General features: G+C 43.7%; 1 protein-coding gene across 1 annotated transcript; it reads left to right on the top strand.

Annotated features, from left to right (window-relative positions):
- Nucleotides 1–526: 526 nt before the first annotated feature.
- On the top strand, nt 527–18,240 carry adgrf4 (adhesion G protein-coupled receptor F4). Its single transcript, XM_031903000.1, has 8 exons — nt 527–770; nt 1,512–1,703; nt 7,354–7,377; nt 9,489–10,844; nt 12,737–12,778; nt 16,651–16,710; nt 17,145–17,208; nt 18,061–18,240. Exons 2-8 carry the CDS (start codon nt 1,698–1,700, stop codon nt 18,069–18,071), a joined length of 1,563 nt encoding a protein of 520 aa, XP_031758860.1. The 5' UTR covers nt 527–770; nt 1,512–1,697; the 3' UTR covers nt 18,072–18,240.
- The last annotated feature ends 902 nt before the right edge of the window (nt 18,241–19,142 follow it).

Here is a 19,142-nt window from a genome sequence, read left to right as displayed (position 1 = left end):
GATCTTTGCTGGAACAAATCAAATAAACTTTGCTAATATAAATAGGAAAATACAGATAGTTATATGGAGGCAAGAAAAAAGGAGAGAAAGTACAGGGCGTATTGAAGGTCACCAAATACATTTTGGTGCTGGTTGTTATGATCACTGAAGGAGAATAGCTCCATCTAAATAATCTCAAGGGCCACAGTTTGGTTTGTCAGTGTGTATGATATACAAACGCAGGATTATTTGCAGGATTTGATGGGCAGTTGTCTTTTCCAACCCACATTAACCTATACAGCAGTGATCCCCAACCAGTGGCTCCTAAGCAACATGTTGCTCACCACCCCCTCTGATGTTGCTCCCAGTGGCCCCAAAGTAGGTGCCAGTTTTACATTTCTGGCTTAGAGAAAAGTTTTGGAAGCCCAGAGACACAGTTTTACCCCAAGCAGCGCCTCCTGCAGGCCAGCAGTCCCCATGGGATGCTCAGTGAAAGCCATCAGTTCATTTGTGGGTGGCAGGGCTGGTTTCTGCAGGACTGATTACTTCGGGCACTGGGCCTTGTTGGGCTTATTTACTTACTGCAAGTATGGTCCATTTATTCCTTCCAAGGTAACCTTACCGATATCACACAGTGTCCGGATGATTTTGGTGACTGTGTAGAAGGCAAGATATCTTGTAAAAAATGCCAGGAAGGATTTGAAGGAAACATCACCACAAGATGCCAGGGGAGCGAGTGGAAGCCGGTCTTGGAAAACTGTGTATCTCCTAACCTGGGCTCCCTTCTCTCGGTAAATACAAAGTTCATAATTTTGTTGGTTTAGATATATATATATATATTATATATTATTGGGCTTTTGGTATAAAATGATGCCATTTAGGTCAGGAAGTCAGAAGAATGTCAATTTAAGACAAAAATCTGGGTGGGGACATGACATCCCTAGGTTATGCCCCATTGCTCCAATCATGCAACGGTATAGCCTTCCTATGCACACTGAAATGCCAACCATACCCCTAACTCTGCCTCCCTCAGAGTGTCATAAATACATGGTATGGCTGCCTTTCTATTGTTCCATTAGTTTGGCCAATGACCTCCTCTTCACTTCCTTCTGCCAATGGCTGACCTGGTGCCTCAGCAGATGACATTTGGCTGCCACACGTGTACCAAAAATTGGCCAACAGACATATTGTCTATGAAATAACTGCAAATTAGATAATGCATTGTAAACATGTTTTAGAATTGTGGCATCATACTCTGAATTGTGGCATCATACTCTGAATTGTGGCATCATACTCTGAATTGTGGCATCATACTCTGAATTGTGGCATCATACTCTGAATTGTGGCATCATACTCTGAATTGTGGCATCATACTCTGTGCAGAATTTAGAGTTGCCAGTAATATGTGCCCCATGTTTATCCCAGCACCATATCAGATAAAAGGAGCAGTTTTCCTTGGGGGTACAAGAGCTGCACTGTTATATTTGGCTCAGACCCAGAAATAATTATTTTTTTCACTAATGTAACTGCAGGGGTTTGAAAGCATCCAGCTCAGTGAAAACCATTTTGCTGCCAATGTATCTGGAACCCCTTCCATCCCTATAGACCAGTGTCCGGTGATTTCTTTCATCTCTTCAGGAATCCAGACAGAAAGGACAACAGCGGGGAACATTGCTGCAATAGTGTCGCTGCTACAGAAAATCTCTCTGCGGTGCTTTATGGGGGTAATTATTCACTGTATCAACTCAGTGTGCGATATAGAGGAAATGTGTAGGGAATGTGTAAGAAATCTTTATAGACTGGTATTCTGAGCAACTAGGCAAAGCCATCTGTGGCTGCTGCCCTGCCACTCCCACTGCCTCACCGTACCGCCATCATGCCTGGCCCCCAGCATCATCACTAGCACTTACCATTGGTGTTTGACATCATGTCGCCCCTAAATTTGTGCTGCTCTTGTCCTGGGCCTTTGTTGCCTCACCACAAATACAGGCCTGCCCCCAGTAGCCCCCATCTTCTTTTCTACTGATTCCCTGCCCATACTCTGTGCTGCTGGCACTTACCTGAGCTTAGGGGCCCTTAACAATATACATTTATTCTAAAGGAACCCACCCACAATATACATTTATTCTAAATATATAAGTGCTGATACACGGCTATTTAGTAACTGGGGACGGGGAGCTGCTGGGGACAATTTTAGAGGCCTGGATCATTGCTGATATAGGGCTGCTGAACCTCCTGGGTCAGTACAGTAAGTTCTGTATATAAAATACAGCATTTCCAGTCATGTTCATTTTTAGGCTTAGTTCCCATTTGAAAGGATGAGAGTATAACAGATGCATTGTTTGCGTGTAAACGTATGGTTTGTATATTTGATTATTTATTTAGCCATGGGTGGTGGTGCCTGTAGCACTGGGACTGGAGCAGGGGCTTCCATGTATGTATGTATGTATATATGTATTTATATCTTTATTTATAAAGTGCTACTTATGTACGCAGCGCTGTACAGTAGAATACATTAATACAAACAGGGGTTTATTAAGATAATAATAGATAAATACAAAGTATAACAATAAATACAAGATAAATACAAGATACAGTTGCAATAAGTTAAAGAGTCAAAGACACAAGAGGATGGAGGTCCCTGCCCCGTAGAGCTTACAATCTATATGGGAGGGTAACTTACAGACACAAATAGGCAAATATAAGTGCTGTAGGTCACAGTGGGTGACATTACAATATAAGTGCCAGTTCCCAGATCAGGTGCTGGGTGAGTGCTCCAAAAGGCAGTCTTTAAGTTTAGTTTTAAAAAGACTGAGGGAAGATTCTCTCCGGAGGAAATCAGGGAGGGCATTCCCAATGTAAGGGGCAGCAGGGCAGAAAGGGTTAAGGCGGGAAACAGCAGTAGTAGTGGGGGGTGCAACCGTACAGAGACACCAGGGAAGAGATTTAGTGAGGAGCAGAGGAATGGAGGGCTTTGAAGGTTAAGAGAAGGAGTTTGTAGGATATTCTCTGTTTGATAGGAAGCCACGATAAGGCCTTTAGCAGCGGAAGGGCCTGAACTCTCCCGGATGAGAGGAGGAGAATTCTGGTAGCAGTATTTAATATAGACTGTAGGGGGGAGAGATGGGAGTTAGGGAAGCCAGTTAGTAGCAGGTTACAGTAGTCCAGTCGGGATAGGATGAGCGCGTGCATGAGCAGCCTAGCTGTTACAGGAGAAAGAAAGGGACGGATTTTGGCAATATTGCGTAAGAAAAAGTGACAGGTTTTGACAGTGGTGTTAGTATGGTCAGAAAAGGAGAGACTGGAGTCAAAGATCACCCCCAAACAATGCACCGAATCGACGGGGTTGATGAGGGTGCCATCAATAGAGATAGAAAAGCGGGGGGGTAGGACCAGGCTTAGGCGGAAAGATCATTAGTTCAGTTTTTGTTAGGTTCAATTTGAGGTGGCGTTGGTTCATCCAATTAGAGATGGCCAGGAGGCAGTTAGAGATGGCCAGGAGGCAGTTAGAGATAGCCAGGAGGCAGTTAGAGATGGCCAGGAGGCAGTTAGAGATTTGAGTCTCAGTTTCAACTGTTAACGAAGGGGTCGACAGATAAATTTGGATATCATCAGCATACAGATGGTATTTGAAGCCAAATGAACGGATAAGATCTCCCAAAGACAGCGTGTAAAGGGAGAACAACAACGGCCCAAGTACAGAGCCTTGAGGTACCCCCACATTAAGTACAGAGCCTTGGGGTACCCCCACATTAAGTACAGAGCCTTGGGGTACCCCCACATTAAGTACAGAGCCTTGGGGTACCCCCACATTAAGTACAGAGCCTTGAGGTACCCCCACATTAAGTACAGAGCCTTGGGGTACCCCCACAGTAAGTACAGAGCCTTGAGGTACCCCCACATTAAGTACAGAGCCTTGGGGTACCCCCACATTAAGTACAGAGCCTTGAGGTACCCCCACATTAAGTACAGAGCCTTGGGGTACCCCCACAGTAAGTACAGAGCCTTGAGGTACCCCCACATTAAGTACAGAGCCTTGAGGTACCCCCACATTAATTACAGAGCCTTGAGGTACCCCCACATTAAGTACAGAGCCTTGGGGTACCCCCACAGTAAGTACAGAGCCTTGGGGTACCCCCATAGTAAGTACAGAGCCTTGGGGTACCCCCACAGTAAGTACAGAGCCTTGGGGTACCCCCACAGTAAGTACAGAGCCTTGGGGTACCCCCACAGAAAGTACAGAGCCTTGGGGTACCCCCACAGTAAGTACAGAGCTTTGGGGTACCCCCACAGAAAGTACAGAGCCTTGGGGTACCCCCACATTAAGTACAGAGCCTTGGGGTACCCCCACAGTAACTACAGAGCCTTGGGGTACCCCCACAGTAAGTACAGAGCCTTGGGGTACCCCCACAGTAACTACAGAGCCTTGGGGTACCCCCACAGTAACTACAGAGCCTTGGGGTACCCCCACAGTAACTACAGAGCCTTGGGGTACCCCCACAGTAAGAGGAACTGGAGATGAGATTTTGTTAGCATAGGAGACAGTGAATGAGCGGTTAGAGAGGTAGGAAGAGATCCAGGATGCAGCCTGACTACGGAGACCAATCGAATGCAGAATTTGCATCAGGAGGGAGTGGCCGACCGTATTAAACGCAGCCGATAGATCTAGGAGGATTAGTATGGAAAAGTGACCTTTGGCTTTGGCACCTGAAGATCGTTTGTAACTCTGCACAGGGCTGTCTCAGTAGAGTGCGCAGGCCGAAAACCAGATTGCAGGGGGTCTAATAAATTATGTGTGTTAAGAAAGTTAGTGATATTAGTTTGTTAGTTTGTATTAGTAGAGGGGGGAATCTGATTGCGAATGGACTCCACTTTGTTCATGAAGAAATCAGCAAAGTCCTGGGGAGAGTGCATAAAGTGAGGTAATGGAGTCTGTGAGGGACGCAGAAGGGTATTGAAAATAGAAAACAGGCGTCGTGGGTTGGATTTATTACTGTTTATAAGGGTATTGGAGTATTCCTGTTTAGCCTTCGACAGGGCAGAATTGAGGCAGGCCAATAGGAATTTATAATGGATAAAGTCTGCTTGCGTATGGGATTTCCCCAGATACGTTCCGCAGACCTCGCACAGGAGCGTAAGAATTTGGTGTGCACATTCAGCCAGGGGCGGGGGTTTTGCACCCGAGTGCGCTTAGGCTGAAGGGGTGCAAATAAGCCAATGGTGGAGGCTAGTATACTGTTGTACTCGCTAACCTGGGTATCAGGGTCAGACATCTCGTCAAAGGAGGAGAGACTAGACCTGAAAGAGCGAGCTAAGGCCGGGAGATCTACATCACGTGTATTTCTAATTAATACAGTGGGGGAAGGAGCAGGTTGGGAGGGAGAGTGAGAGACAGAAAATGTAACCAGGTGATGGTCAGAGAAGGGGAAGGGGAAACTGTTAAAATCAGACAGGGACATATTTTTAGTAAAGACTAAGTCCAGAAAGTGGCCATCCTTATGAGTAGGAGTGTTTATCCACTGCTGGAGCTCAAAGGAGGAGGTTAGGCGGAGAAAACGTGAGGGCCAGGGTTGCGAGGGATCATCAATGTGGGAGTTGAAGTCCCCAAGGATGCTTGCAGGGCCGTCAGTAGAGAGGAAAAAGGAGAGCCAGGTTTCAAAATCAGAGAGGAAGGTAGCAGGGGAGGAGGCTGACGGGGGTCTGTAAATGACAGCCACTCGTACAGAGAGAGGATGGAAGAGTTGAAGTGCATGCACCTCAAATGAGTTAAAAGAAAAAGCCGGGGGAATAGGAATTGGTGCAAACTGACAACGGGAGGAGAGGAGAATGCCAACTCCCCCACCGCGTCCAGTGGCCCGGGGGGTGTGTGAGAAAGACAAACCTCCATGAGAGAGCGCAGCTTCAGTGGCGGTGTCATTCTGTAAGAGCCAGGTTTCTGTTAGTGTGAGGAGATGAAATGATTTAGAGCAGAACAGATCGTGGATTAGTGTAGCTTTGTTAGTCAAGGAACGGACATTAAGAAGGGCACAGGAAAACGGAAGGCAGGAGGAGGGAAGGGTGGGAACCTGAATAAGGTTAGAAGCAGCAGAGCGACAGGCTTTAGGCATGGGGACAGAAGGCCGAGGACGGATATAAGAAGGTATGGAGCAGGGCCCGGGGTTTGGAGAGGCATCCCCTGCAGCCAGCAATAGTGGGAGAGTCATCCCCTGCAGCCAGCAATAGTAGGAGAGACATCCCCGGCAGCCAGCAATAGTAGGAGAGTCATCCCCTGCAGCCAGCAATAGTAGGAGAGACATCCCCGGCAGCCAGCAATAGTAGGAGAGTCATCCCCTGCAGCCAGCAATAGTAGGAGAGACATCCCCGGCAGCCAGCAATAGTAGGAGAGTCATCCCCTGCAGCCAGCAATAGTAGGAGAGACATCCCCGGCAGCCAGCAATAGTAGGAGAGTCATCCCCTGCAGCCAGCAATAGTAGGAGAGACATCCCCGGCAGCCAGCAATAGTAGGAGAGACATCCCCTGCAGCCAGCAATAGTAGGAGAGACATCCCCGGCAGCCAGCAATAGTAGGAGAGACATCCCCGGCAGCCAGCAATAGTAGGAGAGACATCCCCGGCAGCCAGCAATAGTAGGAGAGTCATCCCCTGCAGCCAGCAATAGTAGGAGAGACATCCCCGGCAGCCAGCAATAGTAGGAGAGACATCCCCTGCAGCCAGCAATAGTAGGAGAGACATCTCCGGCAGCCAGCAATAGTAGGAGAGACATCCCCGGCAGCCAGTAATAGTAGGAAGAGGAGTGAGAAGACGTGAGCAGAGGATTTGAAATGATTGCGCCTCCGCATACGGACAGTAACCGGGGGACAGAGGTGCCGTAAGTAGTTATAGAGGGTAAAGGAGCCCGAGTATGTAGATGGGAGCAGGGAGGAGGATATGTGTATGGAGTACGGACAGGCAACAGGAGGGTTAAAGGAAGAGACTACCTTAGGGAGCACCATGCATACAATCAAAAGGAATGAAGTGAGTTTTGTCATTTTCAGGCAAAGTCCCAGATGGAATATGTTCACTGCTGGTCCAACTCTGTCTAACTCATTAAAGTATACTTAAATTTGCTACACTTTAACTTGCTAAACTGCCAAGCTGCCACCCCAGCCAAGCTGCTCCATGCAAAAGTACATGTTGTTTTGGGTGCTGTGTGATAAGAAATGTAACCCCAATATTCTCTCATACACAAAAAATCTCCCCTGAATCATATCTGCTGAAGAACTACTTAAAGTCACAATTTTTTATGCAGGGAGCTATTCAGATACCTTAGTTATTAATATATTCCTTCATTTAACTGTTCCATTGAAATAACAGTTGTCATGTTTGTGTCTTCTTAGGACCTATCTGAAAAAAATGTACAGGTAAGGATTTGTATTATTTTATGAAAGAAATAAATCACTGAGGGGTTCTGTGCCCATATAAAGGCACAAGGCTGCAGGCTGAGTTATACAGGGAACACTGAGTATCACTCATGTATTATAAGGGATAATGTACCCCCTACTGTAAATGATAAGGATATTAGCAGTCACTGAGGGGTTCTGTGCCCATATAAAGGCACAAGGCTGCAGGCTGAGTTATACAGGGAACTCTGAGTATCACTCATGTATTATAAGGGATAATGTACCCCCTACTGTAAATGATAAGGATATTAGCAGTCACTGAGGGGTTCTGTGCCCATATAAAGGCACAAGGCTGCAGGCTGAGTTATACAGGGAACTCTGAGTATCACTCATGTATTATAAGGGATAATGTACCCCCTACTGTAAATGATAAGGATATTAGCAGTCACTGAGGGGTTCTGTGCCCATATAAAGGCACAAGGCTGCAGGCTGAGTTATACAGGGAACTCTGAGTATCACTCATGTATTATAAGGGATAATGTACCCCCTACTGTAAATGATAAGGATATTAGCAGTCACTGAGGGGTTCTGTGCCCATATAAAGGCACAAGGCTGCAGGCTGAGTTATACAGGGAACTCTGAGTATCACTCATGTATTATAAGGGATAATGTACCCCCTACTGTAAATGATAAGGATATTAGCAGTCACTGAGGGGTTCTGTGCCCATATAAAGGCACAAGGCTGCAGGCTGAGTTATACAGGGAACTCTGAGTATCACTCATGTATTATAAGGGATAATGTACCCCCTACTGTAAATGATAAGGATATTAGCAGTCACTGAGGGGTTCTGTGCCCATATAAAGGCACAAGGCTGCAGGCTGAGTTATACAGGGAACTCTGAGTATCACTCATGTATTATAAGGGATAATGTACCCCCTACTGTAAATGATAAGGATATTAGCAGTCACTGAGGGGTTCTGTGCCCATATAAAGGCACAAGGCTGCAGGCTGAGTTATACAGGGAACTCTGAGTATCACTCATGTATTATAAGGGATAATGTACCCCCTACTGTAAATGATAAGGATATTAGCAGTCACTGAGGGGTTCTGTGCCCATATAAAGGCACAAGGCTGCAGGCTGAGTTATACAGGGAACTCTGAGTATCACTCATGTATTATAAGGGATAATGTACCCCCTACTGTAAATTATAAGGATATTAGCAGTCACTGAGGGGCTCTGTGCCCATATAAAGGCACAAGGCTGCAGGCTGAGTTATACAGGGAACTCTGAGTATCACTCATGTATTATAAGGGATAATGTACCCCCTACTGTAAATGATAAGGATATTAGCAGTCACTGAGGGGTTCTGTGCCCATATAAAGGCACAAGGCTGCAGGCTGAGTTATACAGGGAACTCTGAGTATCACTCATGTATTATAAGGGATAATGTACCCCCTACTGTAACTGATAAGGATATTAGCAGTCACTGAGGGGTTCTGTACCCATATAAAGGCACAAGGCTGCAGGCTGAGTTATACAGAGAACTCTGAGTATCACTCATGTATTATAAGGGATAATGTACCCCCTACTGTAAATGATAAGGATATTAGCAGTCACTGAGGGGTTCTGTGCCCATATAAAGGCACAAGGCTGCAGGCTGAGTTATACAGGGAACTCTGAGTATCACTTGTGTATTATAAGGGATAATGTACCCCCTACTGTAAATGATAAGGATATTAGCAGTTACTGAGGGGTTCTGTGCCCATACCGTATATAGGCCAAAGGCTAAGGTACACAGGCCATGGAATGTTTAATTATAAGTTTAATTATAATAGCCTCATATTTTACAGCAGGGGCTACATTATTTGTTATAACTGAATCATGTGACACAAATTAAACACAGATTATATCTGATGACATCACTGTAATCAATTTATAAGGACATGTTTTACAGAGTACCCATGCCTATGATTATATGGTATTTAACAGGTACTTTTGATCTAGTAACCAATGACAACTAATCCAATATATACTCTATAGGGTAGGTCAGTAAATTTATACATTTAAATACATTTAAGTACAAATCCATGTAAATGTTACTGATTAATGAATATTATTTGGAATTGAAAGGATTACAGTAAGATGGCAAACCACATTCTCAACACGTCGACTCTATCCAACTGGACGTTGGTTCCGCAGAGGAACGCCGGCTCCGTGCTTCTAACGTCCCTGCATGCCTTGGCATCCAGCGTGGCCTCCAACACTCAGCCTTTGCCAAACGTCACAGTCCAGGAGGAATTCCTCTCCCTGCAGAGCCAACACATCTCCGGGGACAGAGACTTCACCTTTTACTTTAACAGCAGCAGTCAGCCTGTCAGTGGGCAGATCCTTATTGAGAAGGCAAAGGCGCGAGGCCTAACGGACCTGTCCGCTGTCAGTTTGGCTTATCCGACCCTCGGAGACATTTTGCCCACTGAGTCAGAAAACGTAAGTGTGAATGGACTTGTGATGTCGCTGGCAGTAAGCGCCAACATCAGTCAAATCTTCCTCAAGTTTGAGAAAGTCAATAAGTCGCTGAGTATAAACACCCACTGCGCCGCCTGGGACAAAGGGAAGGAAACATGGAGCCAGGACTCGTGCCAAAAGCAGGAAGACTCAGCCACGCACGCCCTGTGCAAGTGCAAATATTCACCAAACTACTTGTCCTTCTCCATTTTAATGTCCCCCAAGGCCAATAGTGACCCGGCGCTTCATTACATCACTCTGATTGGCCTCGGGATATCAATATGCAGCTTGGTTCTCTGTTTAATGATTGAGGCGTTGGTATGGAGACATGTAACGAGACACAGTACTGCATACATGAGGCATGTTTCCATAGCAAACATAGCAGTTTCATTGCTCCTTGCCGATATCTGGTTTATCATTGGCGATGCCACCTTCAAGGCCAAATCCTCCAACGTCTGCATCACGTCAACGTTTTTTACCCACTTTTTTTACCTCTCCTTGTTTTTCTGGATGCTCCTGATGGGTTTGTTGATACTCTACAGACTGTTTCTGGTATATCATGATATGAGCAGAACGCTGATGTTGGCGACACTATTCTCCGTCGGATACGGCTGCCCCTTTGTCATAAGCATTTTGACGTTGGCCATTACTTTGAATCAACCGGGCAAGCCATACACAAGGGAGGACGGTTGCTGGTTGAACTGGGATCCTTCCAAAGCCCTCCTTGCCTTCATTGTTCCCGCCTTCATTATTCTTGCTGTAAATGCCGCAGTGACCTGCACGGTTATTTCTGTTTTGCTGAGACCTTCTATAGGGCAAACACCGAGGACTAATGAAAGGGGTTATCTGGTCCAAATCGGAAGATGTGTTGCAATTCTGACGCCACTTTTAGGACTAACCTGGGGGATTGGTATTGCCACAATCATAGAAGATAGCTCTGTCGTATTTGACTATCTATTCACAATACTAAATGCACTCCAGGTAAGTATTTATTTAATACTGTTTTGGGATGTGGACAAGTTACCTAAAGGTCCCCATACACGGGCAGATCAGCTCACTTGGCAATGTCGCCAAGCGAGCAGATCTTCTCCCGATATCCCCACCTATGGGTGGGCGATACCGGGAGAATCCAGGGTAATTTGATCGTTTGGCCCTGGGGCCAAGTGATCGAATTATAACGACGGGTATAGGCAAAGTCGGTCCGGGGACCGCATCAACGAGCCAATGTGGTCCCCGATCCAACTATATTTTCTAACCTGCCCGATCGAGATCTGGCCCATTTCAGGCCAGATATCGGTCGGGCAGGCCTGTCGGTAGTGCCCATACACGGGCCGATTAGCTGCTGAATTGGTCCAAGGGACCCATATCGGCAGCTACAATCGGCCCGTGTATGGGGACCTTTAGTCTCCTTCTTTGCATGCTTGCATTCCTACCTCTCAAAAGGACAAAGAAAAGTAGAATGAGTGGGAGGTGCCAAGATCAGACGCCCCCATCGATTCTAGCATTTCTTGAGACACTGGTGCTCCCCTTTTTCCCAAAATGCATTGGTCCAGGATACTATTTATCTCAACCCCAGGCTGCAATACTCTTCTAGTGCCCCAGCATCCCCTACGCTGCCCTGGCTGAGTGCAGACACAGTATAGAAATTTCTACAATGTGCAGAGGATGCTGGGACGCCAGAAAAGTATGGTGGCTCCGTGCTGAGAAGAAAAGTAGCCCAGGCTAAGATGAAGAAAACCGCAAACCGGAGTGTAAAATACGTAATTAGAATCACAGGAAAATGCCTGACAACTTTGCACCAACTAGTGATTCTACATTTCCTTGTCCCCCAAACAATGTAGGTCTCTATATAAATATATGGCATAAACAGCTCATATGTAAAACCCTGCTTCACCTAAATAAACCATTTTCATATAAATATATTTATTTAGTAGTATGTGCCATTGGGTAATCCTAAATAGGAATATACATCAGCAAATTTATAGGCAGAGTTCTGCCTTTTGCTCCCACACTACTTCCTGTTACAGTTAGAGCTGCATCACTTCCTGTCAGCTGATCTCTGAGGGAGCACACAGACCATCACTAAATGGCGGCTCAAGGGAAAGGATTTTATATAAATATTTACTGATATACTGTATATATTTCAATTGGGTAAGATTATTTAATAGGCCACCTAATATGATAATTAAACTATCTGTTGGGTAAGTATTCTTTCTGGGGGTATAGTTTTCTTTTAAGCTTTCTATATAATTGAGAAAGAAAGTAGAAGTGAATATGATGGTGTATTGGATACACAGTATATAAGCCAATAGAAAACATATGCCGAATGCTATTAGAGAGACCACCATTGGTCTAGCATGTGGGGCCCCCAGGTACCCCAGTTCTTTCCTGCCAGTCAAATAACAATAGAACTATACACAGGCAGCCATATTAATGACATTCTCATCTGCCCATAAATGCTCTGAAGGACCAAATGAAAGTCCATTTTGCTGCACTGCTTGGCAGAATGAATTTGCCCAGTAAGCCATATTAATTGGGCTCATTCTCAGTAAATACAGTACGTATGATATTCACAGGGCATCGTTATTTCATTTTCTTCAAAGCCACATCAGGCAATTACCCAATTTTCTTCTGTTGGTTTAAATGGTCACTATTCCCTTCTACTTATTTTCCATATGCATTTGTCTCATCTAAATATTAAGAAATATTATACATATTCTTTTGCTTTTGATTTGTTTAAACCTGGCTTCTATGAACGCAGTATTGGCTCATCCCTAGATTGTATTCTTCTAAGCAACAGTTGCTCAGGAATATATGAACATGTGTTAATCCTCTGAACACCATAAAAAATGAATTTTCTTATCATATTCCAGGGCTTTCTTATACTTCTGTTGGGAACCCTGATGGACCCCCAAGTAAGTATCTAGCTTTAATATAAGCCATTGCTATCTATAGCACCTAATGTAAGAAGTAAGGCAGACCCCCCCCTCTAGACCCCTATAGATATAAAAATAGGTCTTACTAAATATTTGAATGCACTGGTATAGGATCCGTTATCCGAAAATCCATTACCCAGAAAGCTCCTAATTTCAGAAAGGCCATCTTCTTTTTCTCTGTAATAATAAAACAGTACCTGTACTTGATCCCAACTAAGATATAATTACCCCTTATTGGGGGCAGAACAGCCCTATTGGGTTTATTTCATGGTTAAATGATTCCCTTTTCTCTGTAATAATAAAACAGTACCTGTACTTGATCCCAACTAAGATATAATTACCCCTTATTGGGGGCAGAACAGCCCTATTGGGTTTATTTAATGGTTAAATGATTCCCTTTTCTCTGTAATAATAAAACAGTACCTGTACTTGATCCCAACTAAGATATAATTACCCCTTATTGGGGGCAGAACAGCCCTATTGGGTTTAATTAATGGTTAAATGATTCCCTTTTCTCTGTAATAATAAAACAGTACCTGTACTTGATCCCAACTAAGATATAATTACCCCTTATTGGGGGCAGAACAGCCCTATTGGGTTTATTTCATGGTTAAATGATTCCCTTTTCTCTGTAATAATAAAACAGTACCTGTACTTGATCCCAACTAAGATATAATTACCCCTTATTGGGGGCAGAACAGCCCTATTGGGTTTATTTAATGGTTAAATGATTCCCTTTTCTCTGTAATAATAAAACAGTACCTGTACTTGATCCCAACTAAGATATAATTACCCCTTATTGGGGCAGAACAGCCCTATTGGGTTTATTTAATGGTTACCGTATATACTCGAGTATAAGCCGAGATTTTCAGCCCTAAAAAAGAGCTGAAAAAGTAATCCTCGGCTTATATTCGGGTATATACGGTAGATGCTGATGTAACGCTGCCCAAGTGCGTAGCCGCACGCACCCAACCCTCCCCCGGCCGACGCGTGTACATGCGCTTACTCTGCGACCCCCTCTCTGTAAAATACCCCCGTAAAATACCTTGCTACAGGCAGCGAGCGCAGCTAGACCATTCAGACCAGCTAGACCATACAGCCATCGGACGCGTACCGGCATTCGGCGCACACGTGTCATGTCGCACTCTGCGTGGCGTGCGTGAGTCTGCGCCGAATGCCGGTACGCGTCCGATGGCTGTAGCAAGGTATTACGGGCTGCCGTTTTTCGTAAAATTGCGGATTGTTGTCTCCGTGGTAAAAGAACTTTCATTTAAATGAGCTGTTTAATGAATAAAGCAAGACCTATGCATTCTCCCTTGCACCGTTTGAGGCATTCTGATATCTTTGGTTACAAGGAGAGCCAGCTCGGCAGATAAGAGTTTAATGGTCATTAACACTCAGCTAAACTCTTATCTGCCGAGCTGGCTCTCCTTGTAACCAAAGATATCAGAATGCCTCAAACGGTGCAAGGGAGAATGCATAGGTCTTGCTTTATTTATAAGTTCATGCCATTTTTTGCACCTGACAGTTCATCAATATGAAAATGGACATTATGCCTCAGGGGGATCGCACATCCTGCCAGACACATTCGGAGACATGTCTCATCCTTTGGCTTTGATTTCTCTTATTTTATGCTCCTTAAGTCGCCAATGATTTTTTTCTCTGCTCTAATAGGGCTGCAGTATGTGACACGTTGCACAGAAGCCTTATAACACACATGCTCCAGGGCAGGGTTGGGAACCTTGGCTCTCCAGCTGTTATGGAACTACCAGTCCCACAATGCATTGCAGGAGTCTGACAGCCACAGTCATAGTTAATTAAGGAAAATGCTTGATGGGATTTGTAGTTTTATCACAGCTGGAGAGCCAAGGTTCCCTACCCCTGCTCCAGGGCTTTCTCTTCAGTGGGCAACAAAACCACTGACCCAGGCTGCCCTAAAAATGGATGTCTATTAGTAACCAAAGTCAAATATGCAAAAGTAAACATATTAGAAAGGGAGAGTGGATACCCATGGGCCCCCTGGAGGACCTGGCTGCCTTCCACCCCTCCGTGCCATCACTCATGATGATAACTCCATCCCCAATATGTAATAAAAGCCAAAACAGTAAGACAATGGAATACACAAATGTCTACAGTTATAGTATGAGTTGAGGTTTTCTACTTTCTGTTTTGCTTTCTGTTCTACATTCCCCCTATGTACCCCCTTTTTCCTTCTGTGCCGGGATATCACTGTACTACATGCAAACCTTTCCTTTCTAATCACCCAAATTAAAATGATAACATGGTTGGCCAGTTGGACTAGTAATCCAGCGCTGCCCTTACTACTCAGACACAAGCTAGTGTGCAGGTGTGTTAAAAGAAATGGATGCCTAGGCTTATACTCGAGTCAATAAGTTTTTCCAGTTTTCTTAGGTAAAATTAGGTACCTCGGCTTATATTCGGATCGGCTTATACTCGAGTATATACGGTAAATGATTCCCTTTTCTCTGTAATAATAAAACAGTACCTGTACTTGATCCCAACTAAGATATAATTACCCCTTATTGGGGCAGAACAGCCCTATTGGGTTTATTTCATGGTTAAATGATTCCCTTTTCTCTGTAATAATAAAACAGTACCTGTACTTGATCCCAACTAAGATATAATTACCCCTTATTGGGGGCAGAACAGCCCTATTGGGTTTATTTAATGGTTAAATGATTCCCTTTTCTCTGTAATAATAAAACAGTACCTGTACTTGATCCCAACTAAGATATAATTACCCCTTATTGGGGGCAGAACAGCCCTATTGGGTTTATTTAATGGTTAAATGATTCCCTTTTCTCTGTAATAATAAAACAGTACCTGTACTTGATCCCAACTAAGATATAATTACCCCTTATTGGGGGCAGAACAGTCCTATTGGGTTTATTTCATGGTTAAATGATTCCCTTTTCTCTGTAATAATAAAACAGTACCTGTACTTGATCCCAACTAAGATATAATTACCCCTTATTGGGGGCAGAACAGCCCTATTGGGTTTATTTCATGGTTAAATGATTCCCTTTTCTCTGTAATAATAAAACAGTACCTGTACTTGATCCCAACTAAGATATAATTACCCCTTATTGGGGGCAGAACAGCCCTATAGGGTTTATTTTATGGTTAAATGATTTTTTAGTAGGGTTAAGTCATGGAGATCCAAACACTCTACACACTTCAGACCTTATTTTCAGATATTTACCTGACCACTTCCTTCCTCCAATGAAATTAGACTTTCCACCTGCTTAGTAAGCTCCTTACAAGCAGCTCCCTTGCTCACAGGACACAACTTTTAGAACTAATATGGATCACCCCATGGTATACAAGACCCAAACAATGGTTTTTGCAGGTTTCAATGAATCTCATTTCTGTGGGAATGCTGCACAAGGATTCGGTCAAATTAGACAATTTTCACTATATGATTTTAATATTGTTTTCCCTAATTGTGCCTATAATGTATGTTTATGTTGTTTAGGAATAGGTGAAATGAAAATGAATGTCAAAGTGGAAAAAGTTGCACAAATTCTTTAAAAATAGTGGGGACATCAAAGTAGAAATGTGTAAGATTTTGTATACAGTATTTAGCCTCTTTATAAGTATGACCTACCCTAAATACAGGCATTCAATTAGATTATTGTAAGTGCAAACAGACATACGGTATATATCAATAATATGTATTTGGCTTCAGTCAGAACTGAATTAATGACCATGTAAAGGGGTTTGTCTTTTATTTTGGTGTTTTATTATATAAGAATGGGTTACACTGTATAAAGCAGTATTTCCCATGAAGCATAAGACCTTACTTTACTGAAAAGCATCTTTATTATTAGGTTCGAAGGGCTTTGAAAACCAAAATGTCATCGCTACCATGGCACACATCTGAAACAAAGGTAATACTATCCCTATAGAGTGTTTGCTTGGGAGGCTTTCCCTCCCTTCTTCATTATCATGTTTTTCCCACCAATGATGAGGATATTAGCCTTAAGATGAGAAAGGACACAAATACATGCTCTTTATTGTCATGCTGCCTGGTTGGGTTTGTGGTGACCGTCACTTATACACGTCTTAGAGTTTTAGATGCTGGGAAACTCGTCCAGCCATTCTGGCCTGTATGTCCATCCTCTGACCATAGGGCTCTGTGCAACCCAAAGTATCTGGAACACAGGGCATTTGGATCACCTTGAACCACTCAAAAAGTTTGCTGGTGATAAATAAACAGTACCCCCTTAATAATAGCTGATTCCCAGTCTTTCCTTTCTTCTCTGTAGCACACAGCGGGGCCTATTGCATCCGTAACACAATGTATTTATTTTGTACAATGCAGAATACATCAAGCAACCCCAAGTGTCATTCTCAGTCACCCCATGGGAACAAGACTTCAGATGAAGGTAACAGTATAACAATATACAGTACATACAGTTCTGCCATCAAACAATACACTTTCAACTTTGGAGGGGGTGGTATTGTGGTCTGACTGTGGAAAGCAGGACTTCCGATTGGCATCCATTGCCCATTATAAACCCATAACATGTTTAGTATAGAGCAGGGATCCCCAAACTTTTTAACTCATGAGCCACACTCAGATGTAAAAAGTGTAGGTGAGCCACACAAGCATGAAAATAGTTATTTGGGGATGCCAAATAAGGGCTGTGATTGGCTATTGGGTAGCCCCATGGGGACTGCTGGCCTGCAGGAGGCTCTGCTTGGGGTAAAACTGTGTCTCTGGGCTTCCAAAACTTGTCTCCAAGCCAGAAATGTAAAAATGGCACCTACTTTGAGGCCACTGGGAGCAACATCAAAGGGGTTGGGGAGCAACATGTTGCTCCTGAGCCACTGGTTGGGGATCACTGGTATAGAATATATCCAAAGACACTTAAAAGCTCATTTACAAATGTTGGTGAAGGGCTCAAGTGCACAAAAAAGATGCAAGGTGCCATGTATCCATTTGCACTATGACTTATAGGGACAGGTCCTTGCACTCCCCAATGGAGGACAATGAAATGTACTCTGGATTTAGCAGTGCTGTACATATATAAAGAAGGCTGTTGGATTCCTATAGGTTTCCCCATCCCAGCCCCTACCTGCCCCTTAACTCAAATGGCATTTAAGAGTCTTATAGATGGGTTTTATAAATATCAGTTTTGGGGCTACAAACCAGTGGCGGTGCCCAATTGGTTTGCCTTTACATTAAAGCAATTACTTTATCACTATTAAAATCACTTTTTTTATTTGTCTTCCAGATCTTTCCTGAAAAAGGAACTTCTGGCCAGGCATGCTGGGAAAATGACAGTTATTCCATATGACAGGCAGGCACTGGCAATGTGTAAATATTAATTGCAATATATTGATTTGTATATAAACCCCATAGAAATGGATATATTTTTGCATTGTATATGATTAAAGTTGAGTTCCTGAGGCTCTCTCTGGCTTTGTCTATTGAATGTGGGGCAATTATTTACTGTTACATCCCATGATAAATGTACTGGCCCTTTTCCCAACCACAATGGCCTGGTTTTAGATGGAATTCAGACTCGTATAGAAGTGTTTATTCACAGTGGATAAAGGCAAGACAAATTGTTTAGATTTTAGCACAATTCTCCCACTGTTTATCAAAACTAAAAAACATTCAGTGAGTATGAGAGAACGCACAAAGGCCGCTCTTTTGAAAGATGCCCGAGGGGCAGAAAACAGACGTTTATAAAGGGGATATGAAAATCGTATAAATATATGTGTCAGATCGGAACAAAGGTCTCTCAGATCATTTTACTGAAATTAAAGACACGAGGATATCCTCTGAAATGTCCAAAGGGAAGGGAAAAATATTACTGGGATGGAAAGTTTAATAAGGGCAGTTATTTCTCTAACTGTTTGCTATCCTAAGGTCATATCATTCAGGTACAGCTTTAACTGCCAGTTCAGAGTCACACAGAATGGTCTAAGTGACAGCCCATTTATTTATAGGGCACTTACGACTAATCTCCCCACAGGGCATTAGCCTAAGGCTACAGCAAGTGGTTCAGATCCCCTCCAGTAGAAATGTACAGGGAGTAAAATTCTACGCCTTAATCCCTTACTCCCCTTAATTCTTACTATGGTCCCTTTACTTTAAGGTTAGTTATACCTAAAGGAGAAGTCCTACAGCTATCCGTCCTTAGGTGGAGCACAAAGTTGCTCTTTCTAGATATGTCTCACTATCTTTCTTCCTAGAAATTAGTTTGACAGAGTTATCTTATCTCTGCCTAAATCTCATTCACTGGAGTCCTTGCCCCCTGACTTCTATAAGGTTGGTGCCCTTAGGGCCAGAACTCCACCCTGATCAGAA

Source organism: Xenopus tropicalis, chromosome 5, assembly GCF_000004195.4.
Source record: "Xenopus tropicalis strain Nigerian chromosome 5, UCB_Xtro_10.0, whole genome shotgun sequence".
In the NCBI taxonomy this organism is placed as follows: Eukaryota; Metazoa; Chordata; class Amphibia; order Anura; family Pipidae; genus Xenopus; species Xenopus tropicalis.
The sequence above is the reverse complement of the archived record's forward strand: the minus strand, read 5'-3'. Positions and strand labels throughout refer to the sequence as shown.